The following is an 18,998-nucleotide window of genomic DNA, read 5'->3' as shown; positions in this document are numbered from 1 at the left end:
CCACAGAGACCCAGATGGAGTGGAGTGGACGTGAGACAGTGGAGCCATCCAGACTTCAAATGTGCCCTAAGACTCTCCTAAGAATTGCCTTGGGAGCAAGATGTCTACCTAGCCACACCCATTGGTTTCCTGGGCTCACCATAATACCATCCTTTCCGCCCCAAGCTGCCCTCCTCCTCCTCCCCCCACACTCTCATTCTCTTTCAACTCACTTGATAGTGTACTTTACAAGGATCCTTCCAAGATTCGAAGGTACCATTGCCAAAATGGGAGATACAGGAGTTCTAGGATCAAACAGCCCAGGGCTGACCTCAGCTCTGCAGCTTACTAAGTGAAAAGGGGTCTCTGCCCTCTGCCCCTGTGCTCCCATCGGCAAAACACTGACTGCTGGGGCCTCTGGGTGGCTGACAGAACATCTCAGGCAGAAGCAGAGGCAAGGCCTGGAGGTGGCATCCACTGCTGCCCCTTTACATGGGTTAAAATCCGAAGGTATTTTCCACTCACTCATTGGGAGACTGTTGTCCCATGTTCCCAGGAAAGAGAAAGAGGATTGTTCTGTGTCTGGCTGATCCATGCTATGCTGTGAAGTGTTTTGGGGAGTCCTTGATGAACCCCGAGTTTTGAGTATACGAAAATTCTGGGGTTTTTTTTTGTCATCTGTTCCAACACAGGTGTTAATTGCAGAACCTCACAGTGGATTTGTCAGATCCAAAGAATAGGCCCCTCAACACAAAACAGCATGCATGTGGATCCTCCTAAATATTTTTACTTATCTAAGGTATGATAATTGTATGCCTGATACAGCCTCTCTCCTGGTTGCTGTGGAGGAAAGAGGGACAGGGAATAGCCGGCACTCAAAGCTGGTTCTGAGCTGAGCAAGATGTCAAACTATGTGAGTCCCTCAAACTGTAGACCCTCATCTCCAAGAATACAAATCCCTTCCTATCCATCTGCTACTCACCTACCGCCAACCCAACTCTCAAGTCTCAGCTAAAAGGCCACCTCCTCCAGGAAGCCCTCCCTGTTCTCCACTCTGCATCTGCCTGTTAGTACTTTCCTTACCAGAAACTGTTAAAAATCTCTTTTCACTTTCTGTCTCTAGCCAGGTGGTTTCTTGAGGAAAGGATCTGGTTTGGACTAGATCCTTTCGTTTTTCCCAGCCTCAGCTGTGACTGTAAATGTTGGTATATGAATGAACAATCATGATCATCCTTCGAAATAGTCGTGGAGGGAGGCTTTAAAATTCTGGTAACTCAACCGAAAACTAAAAGAAAGGCAACTGAGGAAGGAACATCATCACGGTGCTCTCTTTTTAGAAAGGTTATTAGGAACAAGGAAGTTACGCCTAGGCACTTGCGTCATGCCCGGGTACTCCCAAGCCATGTATACTCTTTACCAGCGGAGGGACTGTGCAAAAACAACAGTTTAAAAAAAAATCTTCGCACATTAAAAAGCCTGAAGCTTTGTGACTTAGCTGATGTGAGGGTGTGGTAACAAGGCTGTCCCCTGAGGGTAGTCCTGACTGATCGTGTGTGTGTGTGTGTGTGTGTGTGTGTGTGTGTGTGTGTGTGTGTGTGTTGGAAGTTGTGGTTTACACATTAATATCCCCAACTAGCCATGTAGCGAGGGCAGCCTGGCCCTCACTGCCAAGCACCTTTTTCAATGAGCACCCTCAGGCAGAGAACAGGATCCCGCCCACTTGGCACACTCTCCGCCCAGGCCACCGGGCATAGCACTATCCATCGCCATGGTGTTTAAACAAAGCCCGTGGGAGTGACACATCATTAGCTCCCAGGCCATGTACACAGGGCTCATGTCCCACACCCCCGAGTTGGGGCCCCTTTCTCCAGGTAGAGGGGTGTCCAAATTTTTGACATAGTGACAGGACTTTGTTATCTACAAAGTTCACACTGGAGAAGCACCTAATCCACTAGCCAGGAAGAAAGAAAAAATAACCCTTAGCAATACCTCATATCTTGTTCTGTTTTAAGTAAGTTTCCTTTTTGGTTTTTTGTTTTTTGTTTTTTTTTTTTTTTTTGGTTTTTCGAGACAGGGTTTCTCTGTGTAGCTTTGCGCCTTTTCCTGGATCTCGCTCTGTAGACCAGGCTGGCCTCGAACTCACAAAGATCCACCTGGCTCTGCCTCCCGAGTGCTGGGATTAAAGGCGTGCGCCACCACCGCCCGGCAAAATATTTTTTTTTTTTTTTTTTTTGGTTTTTTGAGACAGGGTTTCTCTGTAGTTTTGCGCCTTTCCTGGAACTCACTTTGTAGACCAGGCTGGCCTCGAACTCACAGAGATCCGCCTGCCTCTGCCTCCCGAGTGCTGGGATTAAAGGCGTGCGCCACCACCACCCGGCTAAAAGGTTCTCCTACTGCAGAAGGGTGGCGCCAGAGGAAAACTCTGGCCCTGGCAGCGGTGGGATTCGAACCCACGCCTCCGAAGAGACTGGAGCCTAAATCCAGCACCTTAGACTGCTCGGTTTCATGTGAGGCAGAATTGGGAGGTACACCGAGGCTCATGAAGCTTGCAGACTGAAGGTTGCCCATGCTTGCTCCCTCCACACAGTGGTGTCTTCAGTGTGACCAGCAGGTACTGAGAGGACTGGGAAGTGACCTCTAAGAGCAAGGACATCCTAGAGACTCCAGTCCTTCTTTGGCTTCTGTGCCCTCCCAGAACAAAAACACCGTTTCCAGGACAGTATGTATATGTGCCTGGCAGATGGACCGACCCACAGGCACTGTGCACATCACAATTAAATCCAGTCCAGATCCACCCGGAAATCAGCTAAGTGCCACGCTCACACTGCCAGTAAGTGAGGTGGACAAAGCTTGGTCTCTCACACAGTCACATCTTTGGCGAAACTGGAAGGCAGACAGAGGTCTTGACCACTGAAGAGACACTTGGGTGATATCGGGTCCCTCATCAGGCTTATTATCACCTCTGGCCTGCAGATTTAAGACAAGAACAACCTAAAAGGCCTGGGGGTGTTGTGGACTCCCACCAGAAGTATGAAGTCAGGTAGGGGACAGTCTCTCGCTGTTGGTTTAGCTGAGAGCCCTGCATGGAGGTGGGAGGGCAACACCAGGACTCGCACAAGTGTCCTCGCACACCTGTGCTTTGGGCCTGGCACAGTCAGCCAGTTCCTGGCCTCGCTGGCCGCTACAGCTCTGCTCCCAACGACAGCATAAAATTTGCTCACTCTCAACAAGCTGCCGCACTCACCCAATGGGCGAAGCTGTCCCTGGCCACCTGCACCGTTAACACACACAGACACACACACACACACACACACACACGCACGCACGCACACGCACACGCACACGCACACGCACACACCCCACACGGCCAGGCTGCCCCGATGGTGTTGGGAGCCAAGCTCTACTTTCACCTTGAGACAAAAACCTCAGGCGATTCTCCTGGGCCAGATCTAGCCTATTGAGGTTTCCAAACTCCCCGGAACGAGGGCGGGGCCTCGAGACGGAATGAGGGCGGGGCCTCAGACGGCGGTCCTGCTGGCCCGGCAGATCCGACGACAGTCTTCAACTCTCCCCGCCGCGGCCGGAGGCGCCAAGGCCGGCTCCGGCGGACGGACGATGCCGCTGTGCGCCCAGGATGCTGCCGCATTTGCTCCTGCTCCTCTCCGCGCTCGCCAGGCTGAGCCAGGGCTTCCGCACACACGGTAGGCTCCCCAGCGCTCGCTCTGCTGCTTTGAAGTTCACAGTCCGCGGAGAACCGGCTTGGGTCGCCCTCTCCCGACCTCCGCGGTTCCCGGCCCCGGCTCCTTCGGCTCCTTCGCGCTGCCAAAATTGGGTCCCGGGTTCACCTGTTGCGTAAATGGAGGAGGCTAAGCTTAACCGTGGCTGTTCGGGACTGGCTATCGAAGGATGTGTCGGGTCTATAATTCCCATCCCGCACCCTTGTTCTCAAACCCATCACCCACCCACCTCACAGTAAACCATAACTTTAGCCCTTGCTTTTCTGGGGCTCTGATTCTTCCATCAGCCTGTCACTTCTTCGGCTCCTCTCTCCGACCCCTACCAACTCGCCCCCCCCCCCCCCCCGGCCTTCCCCCCTCCCCCACCATCCCAGTTAGTTTTTAGCCCTCAGCTCATGCCGGCTGCCACCTACCCCCTCTCCCTCTTTACCTACCCTTCAGCTCAGGCTAGGGTCCAGTAGCCCAGGAGAGAGATGAAAAGGTGGAGAGTTAGAGGGACCAAGTGGCATAGAGGCACGGAGACCGGGGACCCAAAACACGTCAACAGGACTCCAAAATTCGAAGTAAAAGCCACACAGCCAGTCATGTGATCTACAGCCGCATTGGGGATGTGCGACCGACCCAAACACCACAAACATGGGCTGAGTTTTTCACTCACCCTCTCAAGAGTTTTGCAACTGAAACACAGTCTTGAGATTCAAAGACAGTTCACGAAAGAGAGCCAAGGGGGCAGGGACAAGTGTATTTTCTGAGAATGACGGAGTCACTCAAAAAGAAACATGACTGGTGAGCGGATAGTTTTGAGAAGAGGGGAAGTGGGTGCAGGCTGCCTTCAAGAGGAGACGTCTTAAAGGGTCAAGAAGGCTGGAGAGGAACAAGGGCTACTGGCCTTGCACATTCTTAACCTGACAGAATTCAAATAGTAACCTTCATCAGAGAATTCATTGTGTTGTTACAGAAAAGACAGAGGTTTGCCCAGGGTGGTACTGGCAACGTGCTAGTTCGTGGCTCCAGCTATCTGCTCTTCAGATAGTGTTGTGTTGAGGGAATGGAAGGATGTAGATGGTTCACTACTGAGTTTCTTGTTTCTTTCTTTCTTTTTTTTTTTTTTTTTTTTTGGTTTTTGGAGACAGGGTTTCTCTGTGTCGCTTTGTGCCTTTCCTGGAACTCACTCTGTAGCCCAGGCTGGCCTCAAACTCACAGAGATCCGCCTGGCTCTGCCTCCTGAGTGCTGGCATTAAAGGCGTGCGCCACCATCGCCCGGCTTGAGTTTCCTGCCTTAAAGACCTCTGTGAGGAGGTCTGGAGCCACAGTTCATTCATTCCTTCTGACTCCACTTCAAGGCTCGCCTAGGCATCTGATTATAGCTAGAAACTAGGGACTGGGGAGAGCCCTATGCCCCGGAACCCAAGATGTCTGTGTGGAAAAGCAGAGTGATGTCAATGAGCAGGGTGTCTTCACATCTAGAAAGAGCCAGGGGCCGTGGCTTTGGGACAGGGTTGGGATGAGAACTTAGCATTGGGATGGTGCTAGAACACGGACAGGGATTGGGCAGAGCCAGGGACTGGCTCATCTGAGAACTCACTGCTCACTCACATACCCCTCACTCCTGGCTGTCTTCCTGGAATGTTTCTCACTCAAGTTGCCCTTGTCAGCCCCTCAGGGGGCTTCTGATCCTGCACAGTGTAGGACTGGATGCCAGCTTTGGAATCAAACACATCCTGGGTATAGGTCCCCGCTGTGCCCCTCACTAACTCCACTGGCCTTGGGCGTTTGACTCTCGGGGCTTCTGTGTCTTCTTTAGTAAATTTGGCGTGTGTCTAGAGCCCAGAGCTGCTGTGATCACTAAATGGAACGCAGTGCCCAGTATGTGGATTATAACCCTTCCCACTGTTGCCACCTTCTTCCTGGTTGCTGAGGACGACTGTGCTTTCTCTAATGTTGACATTCTCCCCCCCCCCCCCCCCCCCGACAGAGCTGCCCAGCCCTCTTTCTGTGTGGTTTGAAGCCAGATTTTTCCAACACATCCTCCGCTGGACACCTATCCCAGAGCAGTCGGAGAGTACCTACTATGAAGTAGAACTCAAGAGGTAAGGAAAGAGGGCGTAGGTGGACCAGAGGGGGATGGGGGAGGGACTAGGTGGCTGCTTTACTATTGAAATGAGACCAGAAGGGACTCTGACACATACTTGTTTGAATGTCCTGTAAGTTGAGCAGCGGGCTGGGGTCCTTAAGGTAGACAGCTGTTGGCTCTGAGGGCTTCCTAGAATTCTGGAGAAGTATTCACAAATGTAACTAGAAGAAAGGAAGAAAGGGGGTTCCAGAGTGGGCTAACACATTCTTGTGGCGTGATGAGCTCCTTAGATTCCCACCCAGGAGCCTTCTAGACCATGGATGTCAACAGGGACCTTGACCAAGGAAGAGGGAGACTCTTGCAATTAGCTGCCCAGGACTAGGGCCCTGAGGACGGCTCCTTTTCTGCCGTTATGAGAACGTTGTATCATGGCCTTTTCCTTCATTCTTAAAGGAGAGAGGTTTGGGTACAAGCTGCCTCCCCAGTGCCTGCCCTGGTGTCTCCTCAGGTACGGAACCAAGATCTGGAAAGACATCCCCAGCTGTGGAAAGGCTAGGACATTGTCCTGTGATCTCACCAAGTTTACCCTGGACCTCTACCGCAGCTATGGCTACCGGGCCAGAGTTCGGGCAGTAGACAACAGCCGGTACTCCAACTGGACCCTTACTGAGACTCGCTTCACAGTGGATGAAGGTGCTCCCCCCCCCCAAACCTACAGCATGGCCTTCTGGGACCCTTCCAGTCAGGAACTCCAGCCTAGGGCTTTTCTGTCTGTTCTCACGGCTTCTCACATCACCAGACCTCCTGGCCAGGGAGCTGGTTGCCTCAACAGATCTGAAGCTATCTGAGATTTTAAAGCAGGTAGAGGCAGAATTCAGATGAGGCCTGGCCCCTCATAGGGGTGAATCTCCTGGGTCTTGCCTTTGAAGCTGGAAGATATACTGATGAAAAGAAAAATCAAGACAATTTCTGGGATGTTCCAAAGGAGTCAACCTGGCCACAGTGAAATTCTGCTATCCACACTGGGCCTGTACAGGGTCTGGGTACAAGGTGGGCTTATTCTGTAGAATTCAGAGCTAGAGGTGATACTGGGAAGGTCACTGGTTCCCAAATGCAAGCTCATATGCTCGGGCTCAGCTGCCTGCAGAAAGCATATCTAGGGAGTAGCTTTAAAATTTGTATTTCCAGGGCCCAGGCTGAGAAATGCAGATGCCCCGAGCCCTAGAAGACCCATAGCACCTGTAACACATTCCCTATGAAGTTCTTGTGTGGGGTAGAGCTGTAAACCCAAGGCCTAGGTTTTAGAGTGGGTAAGCTTTGACCCTGGAGTCAGGCTATGGATGTTATCCCTAGTCCTCAGCCTCATGCCTTTGCCTCTCTCTCTCTCTCTCTCTCTCTCTCTCTCTCTCTCTCTCTCTCTCTCTCTCTCAGTGATTCTGACAGTCGGTAGCGTGACACTGAAGGTAACCGACGGCTTCATCTTCGGGACAATCCATCCCCCCAGGCCCCAGATAGTCCCTGAAGGTGATGAGTACGTACAGATCTTCAAGAATTACCGCAAATACATGATTTCCATCCGAAAGTTTCAGGAGGAAAAGGTATGAAGTTCCCCAAGGCCACCAGGCCAAGGCCACCTAGATTGAAATCACTGTCATGTCCACTGGGAAGCTGGACATATACAGGAAAAAGAGGTTATAGGGAGAGTCAGGAGGGAACTGACATATTCAGAGCTCTCAAACTGTACTCCCAGGAGACAGTGAGAAGAACACGCCCATCACCAGCCGTGCACAAGGCAAGTGTCAGCTACTCTTGAGTATTTTTCTTCCAGCGTGTAGACAAGAAAAGGGAGCTGAAAGGTACACTAGCACCCAGCCTCTGTAGTCCAAACTCCATCAAATGCTCTTACCTTACTAGTTGTTTCTAGTTCCTTCTATGAAGAGCTTTTACTTCTATAAAAGACTCCCTTGGCTCTATTAAAATAAAAGGAGTGGGTTGGGGAGATGACCAAGCAGGTAACAAGCTTTCTGGGCACCAGCCTGAGGTTCTGAGTTCAAATCCCCACCACCCACACAAAGCCAGACTCAGTAGCACACACTTGTAATCCGTTGCTTCAACAGTAAGATGGAAGCTGGGAACAGGAGGCTCTGAGGAAGCTTTAGGCCAGCTGGACTGGAGTAGCCCATGGCAAGCAACACAGAGACCTTGTCTCAACAGAGCGGGAGATGAAGACTGATATCCGATTGTTCTCTGACTTCCATACATGTGCATGCAATACACATCAGACAGACAGATAACACACACACACACACACAGAGAGAGAGAGAGAGAGAGAGAGAGAGAGAGAGAGAGAGAGAGAGAGAGAGAGAGAGAGAGAAAGAAAGATTAGAGCAAAATTAGATCGGGTGGTTACAGAGATGATGGGCTGTGCTGACAGTCACGGGATTTGTTATCTTAGAAAAGATGACTGGAGATGTTTGGCAGAGTCCTCTCTAGAGCGCCCCACTCCCCCAGACAGGCTCACCTAGCAACAGCCCCTGTCTAGCATCTCAGGGCCCTGGGCTCATCTCCAGAAAACCAAAACGAGGCCCCTCCCACCGGCGGCCCCTCCCACCGGCGGCCCCTCCCACCGGCGGCCCCTCCCACTGGCGGCTTCTGTGCAGCTCGCGTGAAAGGATTGTTTACTGTTGTTCTTGTTTCCATGTCAGAACACAACCATGACAGTGAATTACGAGAACTTCACCTTCAAAGTCCCCAGAGAGAAGGGAGAGTTTTGTATCAAGGTGAAGCCCTCGGTGGAAACCCGAAATAACAGAGCAGAGTGGTCAGAGGAGCAGTGTTTACGTCTCACGGAGCAATGTGAGTGGCCCAGACCGCAGACAGAGGGTGCCGGGATGGTCCAGAACAATCAAGAAAGCCATGCTCAGGGTGGCTGGTGCCCTCACTGGGCCCAGAGCTTCTACATAGGGCACACCATTCTTAACACAACCCATGGGAGAAGTTGCCCCATCCTGCTTACAATTATCTTAAGTTAAAAAAAAAAAAAAGTAATTATCATAGGAGATAACAAGAGAGTAAAATCTGAATACTTTATGGCTATGCCAATCACAATGACATCCCAGCATGCGTGTTTGTCTGTCTCATGTGCACATACACTTTCAAAACAGAACCCCAGTGGCTCAGCTGCGTCCTCACAACTTCTGTGTTATCTAACTAGTTTAAGGCTTGTCCTATAAATGACATGAAGCCCCAAAATAGTTCAGCAGAACTGTAACAATTCAAAAGAACTCCAAAACACAATTATCCAATGATCACCAACAATGATTCACAAATCCAAAAGGCTTCAAGGAAGTAGGAAGATGGCTCAGTCCATACAATACTTGCCCCACAAGCGTGAGGAGGTGAGTTCAAATTCCCCAAACCCATGTAAAAGCCGGGCATGGTGTGTGTTTCTACAACCCCAACCCCCCTCCTCAGGAGAGGGGCCAGAAATAGGCTGACTGTGTCTCACTGACCACCTAGCGAAATCAGTGAGCTCCTGGTTCAGTGAGAGACCCTGTCTCAAAAACTTAGGTGGAAAACCAGGCACGATGGCGCACATCTTTAATCCCAGCACTCGGGAGGCAGAAGCAGGTAGATCTCTGTGTGTTCCAGGACAGCCTGGTCTACAGAGTGAGTTCCAGGCCAGCAATGTTATGCAGTGAGACCCTCCCTGTCCCAAAACAAAAAAATGGAGTACAGGCATGGCCAAGGAGAGACACTAATGTTGACCTTTGGCCTGCACATGCATCCCACACACACATGCATGTACAGCACAAACATGAAACACCATAACACCATACTACACATAAAACCACAGAGAGAGAGAGAGAGAGAGAGAGAGAGAGAGAGAGAGAGAGAGAGAGAGCTCAAAGGACCCCTTAATCGAGAGGAAATCAAAGCCCAAGTTTCAGCAACCCAGGAGAAATTTACCAAGGGTCGAAACTTTGCTAAGAATCCAAACCAAGGTCCGAATACTAATTTCTCTGCTTCACCAAATAGAGATAAAAAGCGGATGGTCGTGACTGAAGCGGGACTATTGAAAACCCGTCTCCAGAACAGCATAGTTGCAGCAGCTATAAGGGGTTATTCGCCCTCTTCTTTCTGGGCACGGTGACTTGCTGGGCGAGCTGGCACCCAAGATGTGCCTCTTCTCTGGGCCGAAACTTGTTAGAATTATTTCCAGTGCTCTCAGCAGAGCCTGGCCCCGACTGTGCCCCAACAAGACCAGCCACCCACCCTCAGTAGTTTAATCGGAGACTCGGATTGAAAGGCGAAATAAGGGAAGTTTATCAGTGTGGCCACACGGGGAGAAGGAACAAACAGGACTGGGGGCCCTGTCCTGTTATTAAGGTATTAATCTATTAAGGGCATTGACATTAACATGATGTTCAGGTCTAAAGAGGATGCAGAACCAAGCAGGCCAGGTCAGGGTGTGTGGCCCCACCCACCATGGTGCGAGTCACCATCATTATTTCAGCCTCAGTCTCTCCTGTTGGTCTGTTGTCAGAACTGTGTGAAATCTCCAGGAGACAACTTCCTATTTGGTCCTGTTTGGGGCTGTTCCTCCTCAGGGCCCTTGTGGGAAGGACTCCTCCCTGCCCCAAGTGTCCCAGAAGAAGAAATGCTGAACTGGCTCCTTAATGGAGCTGCTGGAGTCAGCAAAAATCTGTTCCAGGCCCTCAGTCAGGGACCCAGGGCGCGTTCCCAGATGATTATCAAGGGCAGAAGCTGTGTCTCGCCCTTGGGAGCCTTTCAACCTGCTGATGGCCCAGAGGGATCCACAGCTAGCAACCCAGGGCAGCTAATTTAAGGGTCCACGTTGTACCCAGGGTATGCCCTTGGAGTGCCCTGTCCAGCAAACGTGAAAGGGATTCTTCCTAGATTTGTAATAAATTGCAATGCAGCTCATTGTCATGGAAGTCCCAGTGCAGAATAAGTCACCAAGTGTATGCTGGCCGGCTGCTTTAAGTGCTGCTGGTATTTTCGTCATCCAAAAGTTTTCTTTGAATATCAGCTTTGTTGCTTACATGTGACCTTGGTCAAGTGACTTAGTGTCTCCGGGCCTCAGCATCTCAACATGTAAAGTGGGGGTGATGCTGGCATTAACCTCCTGAGACAGTTCCTAGGGTCAGATAATACAAGTGAGATGTCTGACAGCCATCCTGAGGTGGTACTGTCACTTTCCCCACTGTATGGGTGGACAGTGGGACTCAGATGGATTCATTATTTTGTCCACAGCCCCACGACTAGTAAGAGGTACAGCTGGGATTTGAGTCCAGGTGCCGCTGCCTCAGTCTTCACTCTTACCTACTGTTTCATCCTGCCTCAGTGTTTCATTGGCCATCGTGGTAGTCAGCTAGAGGCAGAGCCACTGTGCTACTGAAGGAACTGGTGACGGCGAATGTTTCTAGGAACTTAGATACCTCTAGGGCTGTGACCCACCCCTGTGGGGATGACCCAGAGCCATTCACTGAGTATGATCATAGCCAAGGGATCTCTGGGGACTGTGCCTTATGTGCCACAAACACATCTTTCTGGATCTGCAGATTTCACTGTGACCAACCTCAGCATTCTCTTCACGTCTATCCTGATACTCATCGGAGTCCTGGCCTGCCTGGCTCTCCAGCACTACATCCGGCGCCCTGGGAAGTTACCTGCAGTCCTGGTGAGTGCTCTGTCCTTCCTACATTCCTGCATGGTCAGGGCAGCCTCATCCAGCAATGCAGAGGGCAAGCAAACACTAAACCCAGTCTGGGGAACAGGACCTCTGAGTAGCCCCGAGACCGCGTGCACACGCAGGCGCACACACACACTGAGTCAGCACACCTTTGTCATCTACACAACAGCTGTGGACCAGCCACTGTGCATCATGAACTGGTCCTGGCTGTTGTCCTCATTTTATCAGTGAGGACCGAGAGGTTGCTTGCACAGGGTCACAGAGTCCGGAGGAGTTGTAGGGCAGGTTTTGCATCATCCTATCCCGGTGCTGCTGAAGGATGAGTCTCTACAAGACAGAAAGAAGGACTAGAGTGGTCACAGAGGAGGGGAAGCAGTGTGGAGAGCTGACCCAGAGAGGAAAGGGCTCCAGGGGAGGCCAGGACCTCTTTCCCCTCTCAGATGGAGGCATGTGTAGCAAACCAGCCTCTAGAAGCCATTCTACAAGGCTGGATAATATATGTACTATTAATGTATAATAGATGGCTGCAGACTCTAGATAGATAGATAGATAGATAGATAGATAGATAGATAGATAGATAGAGACAGACAGAGATAGAGAGAGAGAGAGAGAGAGAGAGAGAGAGAGAGAGAGAGAGATGGACCTAGTTGGACAAGCACTGGGAAGGGAAATCTATAGAGGAGTCTTGGAGTCTCTAGGAAAGATAAGGACACACAGAGAGAGAGAAAGAGAGAATGCATGTATGTGTGTGTAAGGATGGGACGGCCTGGCCTTTGCCTAGACAAGAACACAACTGGTAGGGAACTCCAAGGAAGAGGCGGGAGAAGCAGCCCTTAGAGCTCTCGAGAGTTTGCTAGTTCTTCCTCTGTCTAGCTGAAGTTTGTCCTCATCGTCTTTCTCTGTGCTCCTGTGTTCCACGGGCACTTTAGCTCATACTCTGTGCAGGGCCAGCCGTCCCCGTGCTGGTGGCTTGGGTTTGAATGAACCACACCACTGAGCCCGGCCCTGTGGAGGTGGGAGAAGGTAGCCCTGTGCCTGGAGAGGGCCAGGGAGGAGCGGTGTTTGAGCTAGCTACAGAACATCCTCCCTGCCTGCAAGTTCTGTCAGGGAGGAAACTGACTAATGTGGCCTCGAGGGGTTCCTGGGACTTGATGGGAGCCAGTGCCAGCCAGGTGTGAAAGGCCACTTTAATGTAAAGCCATGAAATAGGCAGAGATTAGAGATTATCAAATGCCCAGAAATGACAGGCGGCTGCTTGTTGATTCCTTCTGAATCTGTGAGTCACAGCCTTGCTGTTCCCTTGAGAGCTTTTCCCCTCGGATTTAAACAGCACAGTTCCTCTTAGCAGTGCTCCTGTCTGTGGGGCTAACTCGTGTGTGAGAGCCCTGGCCCGTTCCTGAGTTTACTCTGAACCGTCTGCTGATTTGAGCTGAGCATCCAGCAGGTCATTGAAGTCAGTTCTATTAAGAAAACTGGGGACCTCAAATCCAGATAGCTGTGTATGAGTCCAGGTTTGTCCTTTGCTGCTGGTGACTCCAGGCGTATCATCTAACCTCTCTGAGCTTCGGGTTTCTCCTCTAGGACATAGGGGTAATGATATTCCTATAGACTCACCAGGGAGCACAGTTCAACTCAGCATATACCTGTTGAGTGTCCTCCACGTAACCTGAATGGTCCAAGCACTGTACATGCTTCACCATAAGTCACATGCTGTCATTAAGTCCAGCTATGCTTGAGAAACTAAAGCTTAGAAAAAGGATATTGGCTCAGTGGCAAGCTGCTGAAAGATATATCCTTCATCACTAATCACTGTGGCCGCTAGGGACCTAGTTGGCCATGGTGGGCATAGTAACAGGAACACAACCAAGAGGAATTGCGCTGGAGTCATTAAGTGTCGAGGAAATGAGGTGCGGCAGAGTCAGTCGGTCTGTCAGTCAACAAACCTGACTAGTTCCAGCTCAACTTAGGCTCTTAGAGTGATGAATAAGACTGGATGGTTCCTGCCTCTAGAGTTCATATTATAGTGTCTTAATTAGAGTTTCTATGACTGCAGTGGAAGGCCATGACCAAAATGCAAGTTGGAAAGGAAAGGGTTCATTTGGCCTTCCATATCGCTATTCATCATCAAAGGAAGCCAGGACACTAACTCAAACAGAGCAGGATCCCAGAGGCAGGAGCTGATGCAGAGGCCATGGAGAAACACAGCTTACTGGCTTGCTCCCCTGGCTTGCTCAGCCTGCTTTCTTATAGTACCCAAGACCACCAGCCCAGGGACGGCACCACCCACGATGGACTGGGCCCTCCCCCATCAATTACTAATAAAGAAAATACCTCACAGCTAGATCTCATGGAGGCATTTTCTCAATTAAAGCTCCCTCCTTTCAGATAACTCTAGTTTGGGGGTCCAGTAGGCATAAGACCAGCCAGCACATATAGGAACTAAGTTTAGGAAGAAGGATGGAAAGAAGCATAGAGAAAATGGCTGCAGCGTTGGTTTGGCCTGGGTGCTGGCAAAGTCTCTCTGAAGAGGTGGTGTCTGAGCTGGACAAGGAGGAGGGTACAGACACATGGAGTGCCAAGAGTATTCCTAGCAGAGTAGTTAGCATGTGCAAAGGTCCTGTGACAGGGCTGCTCTTGCCATGTTCAGGACAGGAAGGACACCACCGTGGACAGAGCAGAGGAACGAACTGAAAAGTGTCAGGTGACTTCCCCAGGACCCTTAGCAACTAAGGAGAGCAAGCCCTTGGCTGCAAGCTACAAAATTCAAAGGACAGCAGGATAGAAAGATGGGATGGGGTGGGGTGGGATAAAATGAGAACGCACTGTAGTACACAGATACTTATTCTCTGTGACTCTAGCTTCAGTGACTCCCAGGCGCTACACCCACAGGTGCTTACTTAGCATCTACTTCTTACTTGGGGTCATTGTCAAAAAATAGTTTGAAATACACTTCTGCATGGGCTTGGCTTTCCGAGCCTCACCCAGATGGCAGAGAGCTGCATGAGCGGAGCATCTGAGAGCTTTCTCCAGTTTCGGCAAGACCCCATGACATCTGGCCCTGGGAACACTAGCTTCCTATACACCTGCCTGGGCCAAACCATGAAGTACCCTTGGGAGAAAATTCTAATGCCAGCACGGAGCTGGAGAGCACCGTGCAGCCTGCCTGGGCTCTGCACCCACTCTACCTCACCTCCCCCACAGTTCCTCACCTGGCACCCGAGGAGGGCCCTTGCCGTCGGCCACACCTCTCTCACTGTATTAGTCTGTGGCTGTGACAAAAGCCAGTGCCTGGCAGAAGCCACTTGAGGAAGGGCAGATTTTGTTGTGGCTCACGGTTCAAGGGTGCAAGGCCACCATGGCAGGGAAAGCTCCGCAGAAGGAACATGCGGCAGCTGGTCGCATCGCTACAGTCGGGCCACAGAGAGGTCAAGGCTGGTGCTCAGCTCACATTCTTGTCTTTATTCATCCCAGGACTCCAGCCCATGGGATAGTGTCATATTCAGGGTAAGTCTCCCAAGCTCCGTTTAACCTTTCTCAAAACATCCTTCTTATAGACATACTTTATGAAACCACATGGTGGTTCTCAATATGGTCACATTGATCACGACAGTCATCGCACTCACCCTACCTCTCTCTCCTCCTAGGTCCTTGAGAAGTCCCACAACTTCTTCCCGGTCCACCCTCTCTGCCCAGAAACTCTCAACACTGTTCACATCCTGGACTTGGAGGCCTTCCGGAAGGTGTCGCCAGAGCTGAAAGACTCGGACCTGCACGGCAGCACCGACAGCGGCTTCGGCAGCGGCAAGCCATCACTGCAGACTGAGGAGTCCCAGTTTCTCCTCCCTGGCTCCCTCCCCCAGGGACAAGGGACTCTGGGAAAGGAAGAGCCTCCTGAGCTACGGGACAGCTGTGCCGACAACACAGACAGCGGCATCTGCCTGCAGGAACCCAGCTTACATTCCAGCATGGGGCCCGGGTGGAAGCAGCAGCTTGGATACACCAGTGAGGGCCAGGATGACAGCGACGTTCACTTAGTCCAGAGCTCTCCGGAGCAGGCTGAGGACACACAGAGTGGCTCTGCCTTGGGCCATGTCCATCTCCTAGAACCTGGAGTCCCGGAGGAGAAAGCCCAAGTCGTGGTGACGTCCCAGGGCTACCAGAAACAAGCCAGATGGAAGGAAGAGGCAGCAGACCCAGCCGGACACTTGGACAAAGAGATTCCCTTGGCAGATGACTCTGACCCTAAACTTGGGGTATGCCTACAGGCTGAGTTAGCTTGGCCTCCACCAGCTCTGGCCAAGGGTTATTTGAAACAGGAGTCCCAAGGGATGACCCCGGCACCAGCAGGGCCCCTAAGTAGGCAATGGAGTCAGCTGACTGAAGGGTGGTCACTCCTGGGTGTGGTTAGCTGTGGAGACCTAGGCACAGAGACTTGGAATTTTGCTCATGAACTTGCCCCTCAGGACTATGGGGCAGCCCCTGGTGGCCTCCTGGCTAGCTTTGACTCTAAGCTGGCCACCCTGCCGCTGATCTCCAGCCTGCAGGTAGAGGAATGACCCAGGCTAAGGGTTCTTCGTATTCCAGCATGCCTGCTCTTCTGTCTGCACCAGGAGGGCCCAGGAGCCAAAGAAATGTGTGGGCCTTTTTCTACAGATCCACTGTGGCCGGCTAGCCAGGCCCCACAGGACAGGAAAAGGCCATCTTGCTGGGCTAGTGTCCAGTATGTGGGAGGTTGTGTTTGGTTCCCTGAGAGGGGCCCTGAAGATTCCAGCCAGGCTGGAGGGTTAGACAGAGGCCGTACTACTCCTCAGGCCTGGGTCCTGGACCGGAAGGACCTGTGTTTGAGAGGAACTTCAGGGTTATCTGGATGTGGTAAGGTTGCCAGGCTGATGTCTGAGTAGCCTGGATATCTATGGAGGAGGGGGAGAGGCTAGCCTCTTGCAGGGTACAGGGAGGGCCCAAGAAAGAAAGGAGAGAGCAGCAGCCAGGTTTAATGTTGTCATGTAGAGACGCTCCCCAACTTGGACAGGGCACTTGTCACTGGTAGATCTTGAGGTACATACCACCCTGAATGATCAGCCAGCTAGTTCAGAACTGTGGGGCAAAAGGGACTGAGACACAGAATCTGCACCTCCTGTGGGGTGCCTTTGCTATCCATCAGCAGACACCTCCCTCTTTTTGACAAATACATCTGTGTCCCCTGGGCTATCTGCGGTGGCCAAGCCATTGCTCCTTGCTGCTCACTAGTGTGCTGACAGGCCAGACAAACTATGGTTGTCTGTGTTAGCACACTACCCTTTAGGTAGCCTTTGGGCATAGACACTGGCCCAGCCTTAGGACTTACATATCTGCATTTGCTGCTAATTTTTAACTACAGACCCAGAGAACAGGGGCCTGGGCTGGCATCTCTGTGTTCAGCTGCATGACCGTGGACCAGCAACTTCTTCAGGGGACTAAAATAAAGAATGAATCGTGAGGAAGATCCCTCACGCTGAATGTTAGCCAAGTTGGCCCTGGGGTGATACTTTAGTTCTTGCCTACCTCTGGGCTGGCAGGAAGTAGACTGTGGAACCCATCTGCCCACAGGTGGCTTCTGCCTCATGCCAAGGTCTCAGAGATCTTGCAGGAGTCTAGGTCCTTGTGCCAAGATGGCTACTAGTCACTGGGGCCCAGGGCTGATCCCTGCTTCCCTCTACTGCATTTGAGACCTGTCTTCAAACAAAGGCAGTTTGTAGCCCCTGAGTAAGGATACTGGAGTAAGGAGACACCGCAGGGCTGCTGATCCCCTGGCAGGGCTGCTGGTCCCTGAGCCCAGAAGCTTTCCAAAAACAGACTGTGTGACCCAGGAAAGCCAGCCATGAGCCTTGCCAGCCTGCCAAGAAGGTCATGATGCCAGTCTGGTACCAGAGCTCTTTCTGAAGTTGGGAGGACTCCTTGGGATTGCCTTGGAACCTTTATTTATTTATTTTGCTCACTTATTTATTGAAGAGGCAGCAGAGCACAGGGGCAGAGCTCGGGGTCTCTCAGGAGGTCTAGTTTCGACTGCACTGTTTCTAGCTGTGTGACCTTGGGCAAGTCACATTTCCTCTTTGAGCCTCAGTTTTCCTGTCTGTATAAAAACTTGAAAAGTTCCTGACACTCCCAGTCCCTAGGAGTGTGGAGTTCCGTTGAGAAAATGGACATGGGAAAATGGACATGGGAAAATGGACATGGGAAAATGGACATGGGAAAATGGACATGGCTGTGCCTGAAAAAGCGAGTGAGTGGCGTGTGTTTTCATTCCAATAAATAGTCAGGTACTTTGGGAAAGCAATCAGATTTCTCATGGTAACTGTGGATAATTGGTGATGGTTATAAACAAGGTGTGCTTTAAGGATATGTGTCTGAGGACCTGGGCCCACACAGACAGGCCCAGCTTCAACGTTAACTGTGACTTTGGGAAAGGCACATGTTCTCTCACAGTTTCTGATTCCCCAAAGGTGACATGAAAGTGACAGTTGTCATGGTGAGATGTCATGAGGTTGGAATGAGATCATGGATGAAAAGAGCTTACTGGGCTGCCCCACATCTGGCATCCCATGTGTGAACAGCTGTCAAGAGCTGTTAGGGCCAGAAAGGGAAATAGACTTTTTCTCGGAAACAGGTGAAAATGAAAGAGAGGTGCCTGGGGTGTTCTTTCAGAAGACTGAAAGGTACAAAGTGCACCCCAGTGTTTGGGATGTGAGTTCTGACAGTGTGGAACTAGCAAGACCCTCCCAGGAAGTAAATGAGCCAGACCTGAAGACTCTGTGCCTGTTCACCTTACCCTGAAGATGTGCCAGGGTGGTTCCCATAGGCCAGAAGCCTCCAGAGTTCTGTTCTAAAGGCATTTTCTACAATGATCAGGGTGTGGGTTCTCACATCTCCCTGAGCTCAGCCGTGTGGATGTAGCAAACCTAGGACCTGGCCCTGAGTCCTAGGTGTCTATGGAGATCACCGGGACACCTTGTCCCTTCCTATGTTCCTTCCCTAATCACTGAGAAAGGAGGCCTTCTGGAGAGACACCAACCCCTCCCCCTGCAGAGAACTTGAACAGCACTGTGTACAGGCATGCGACATGGGCATACTTCCACCCTGGGGAACTCCTGGCTGGATCTGAAAAGAGAGGTGCAGTGGCCATTCTTTCCTGGAAATGGTGTTGGGGATGGCTTCTTCCCTGTGGAAAAGCCCCTGAGGCAGGTGGGATGGAGCCTGAACATTGGATGTATAAAAAAAAGAGAAGAGAAATCGCCATTGTAGAAAGAAAGAGTCAGTTTGGTTGGGAGAGAAAACGTGAGAAGCGGGCCTGCAGGACAGAATGCAGGCGGAGGTGGGCTGTGGCTCTCGGTAGGCCTAGACCTGTCCGTAGGAGTGAGAGTCAGTCGGTCCCTCAGTGCAGCTAGGGCTTGTGGGAAGCCTAGAGGACTCTTCCAGGCAGCAGCTGGTAGAATACTTCATTCTGGCTTCTCTGGAA

The 18,998-nt window shown here is 51.4% G+C and overlaps 2 protein-coding genes across 2 annotated transcripts in view; one reads left to right on the top strand and one right to left on the bottom strand.

Moving 5' to 3' along the window:
• Positions 1–3,303: 3,303 nt before the first annotated feature.
• Positions 3,304–17,819, top strand: Il10ra (interleukin 10 receptor subunit alpha). The gene is made up of 7 exons (XM_052758758.1): positions 3,304–3,680; positions 5,692–5,806; positions 6,299–6,483; positions 7,222–7,388; positions 8,496–8,646; positions 11,376–11,494; positions 15,151–17,819. Exons 1-7 carry the CDS (start codon positions 3,614–3,616, stop codon positions 16,060–16,062), a joined length of 1,716 nt encoding a protein of 571 aa, XP_052614718.1. The 5' UTR covers positions 3,304–3,613; the 3' UTR covers positions 16,063–17,819.
• The window catches only part of Smim35 (small integral membrane protein 35), a 118,398-nt gene continuing 110,900 nt past the window's right edge, over positions 11,501–18,998 (bottom strand). The window contains exon 5 of the mRNA XM_052758792.1: positions 11,501–11,833. The gene's annotated coding sequence lies outside the window, so the exon portion shown is untranslated. The remainder of the gene's footprint in view (positions 11,834–18,998) is intronic.

Source organism: Peromyscus californicus, unplaced genomic scaffold (assembly GCF_007827085.1).
Source record: "Peromyscus californicus insignis strain IS unplaced genomic scaffold, ASM782708v3 Scaffold_11__1_contigs__length_118956290, whole genome shotgun sequence".
NCBI classification, from domain to species: Eukaryota; Metazoa; Chordata; class Mammalia; order Rodentia; family Cricetidae; genus Peromyscus; species Peromyscus californicus.
The sequence above is the reverse complement of the archived record's forward strand: the minus strand, read 5'-3'. Positions and strand labels throughout refer to the sequence as shown.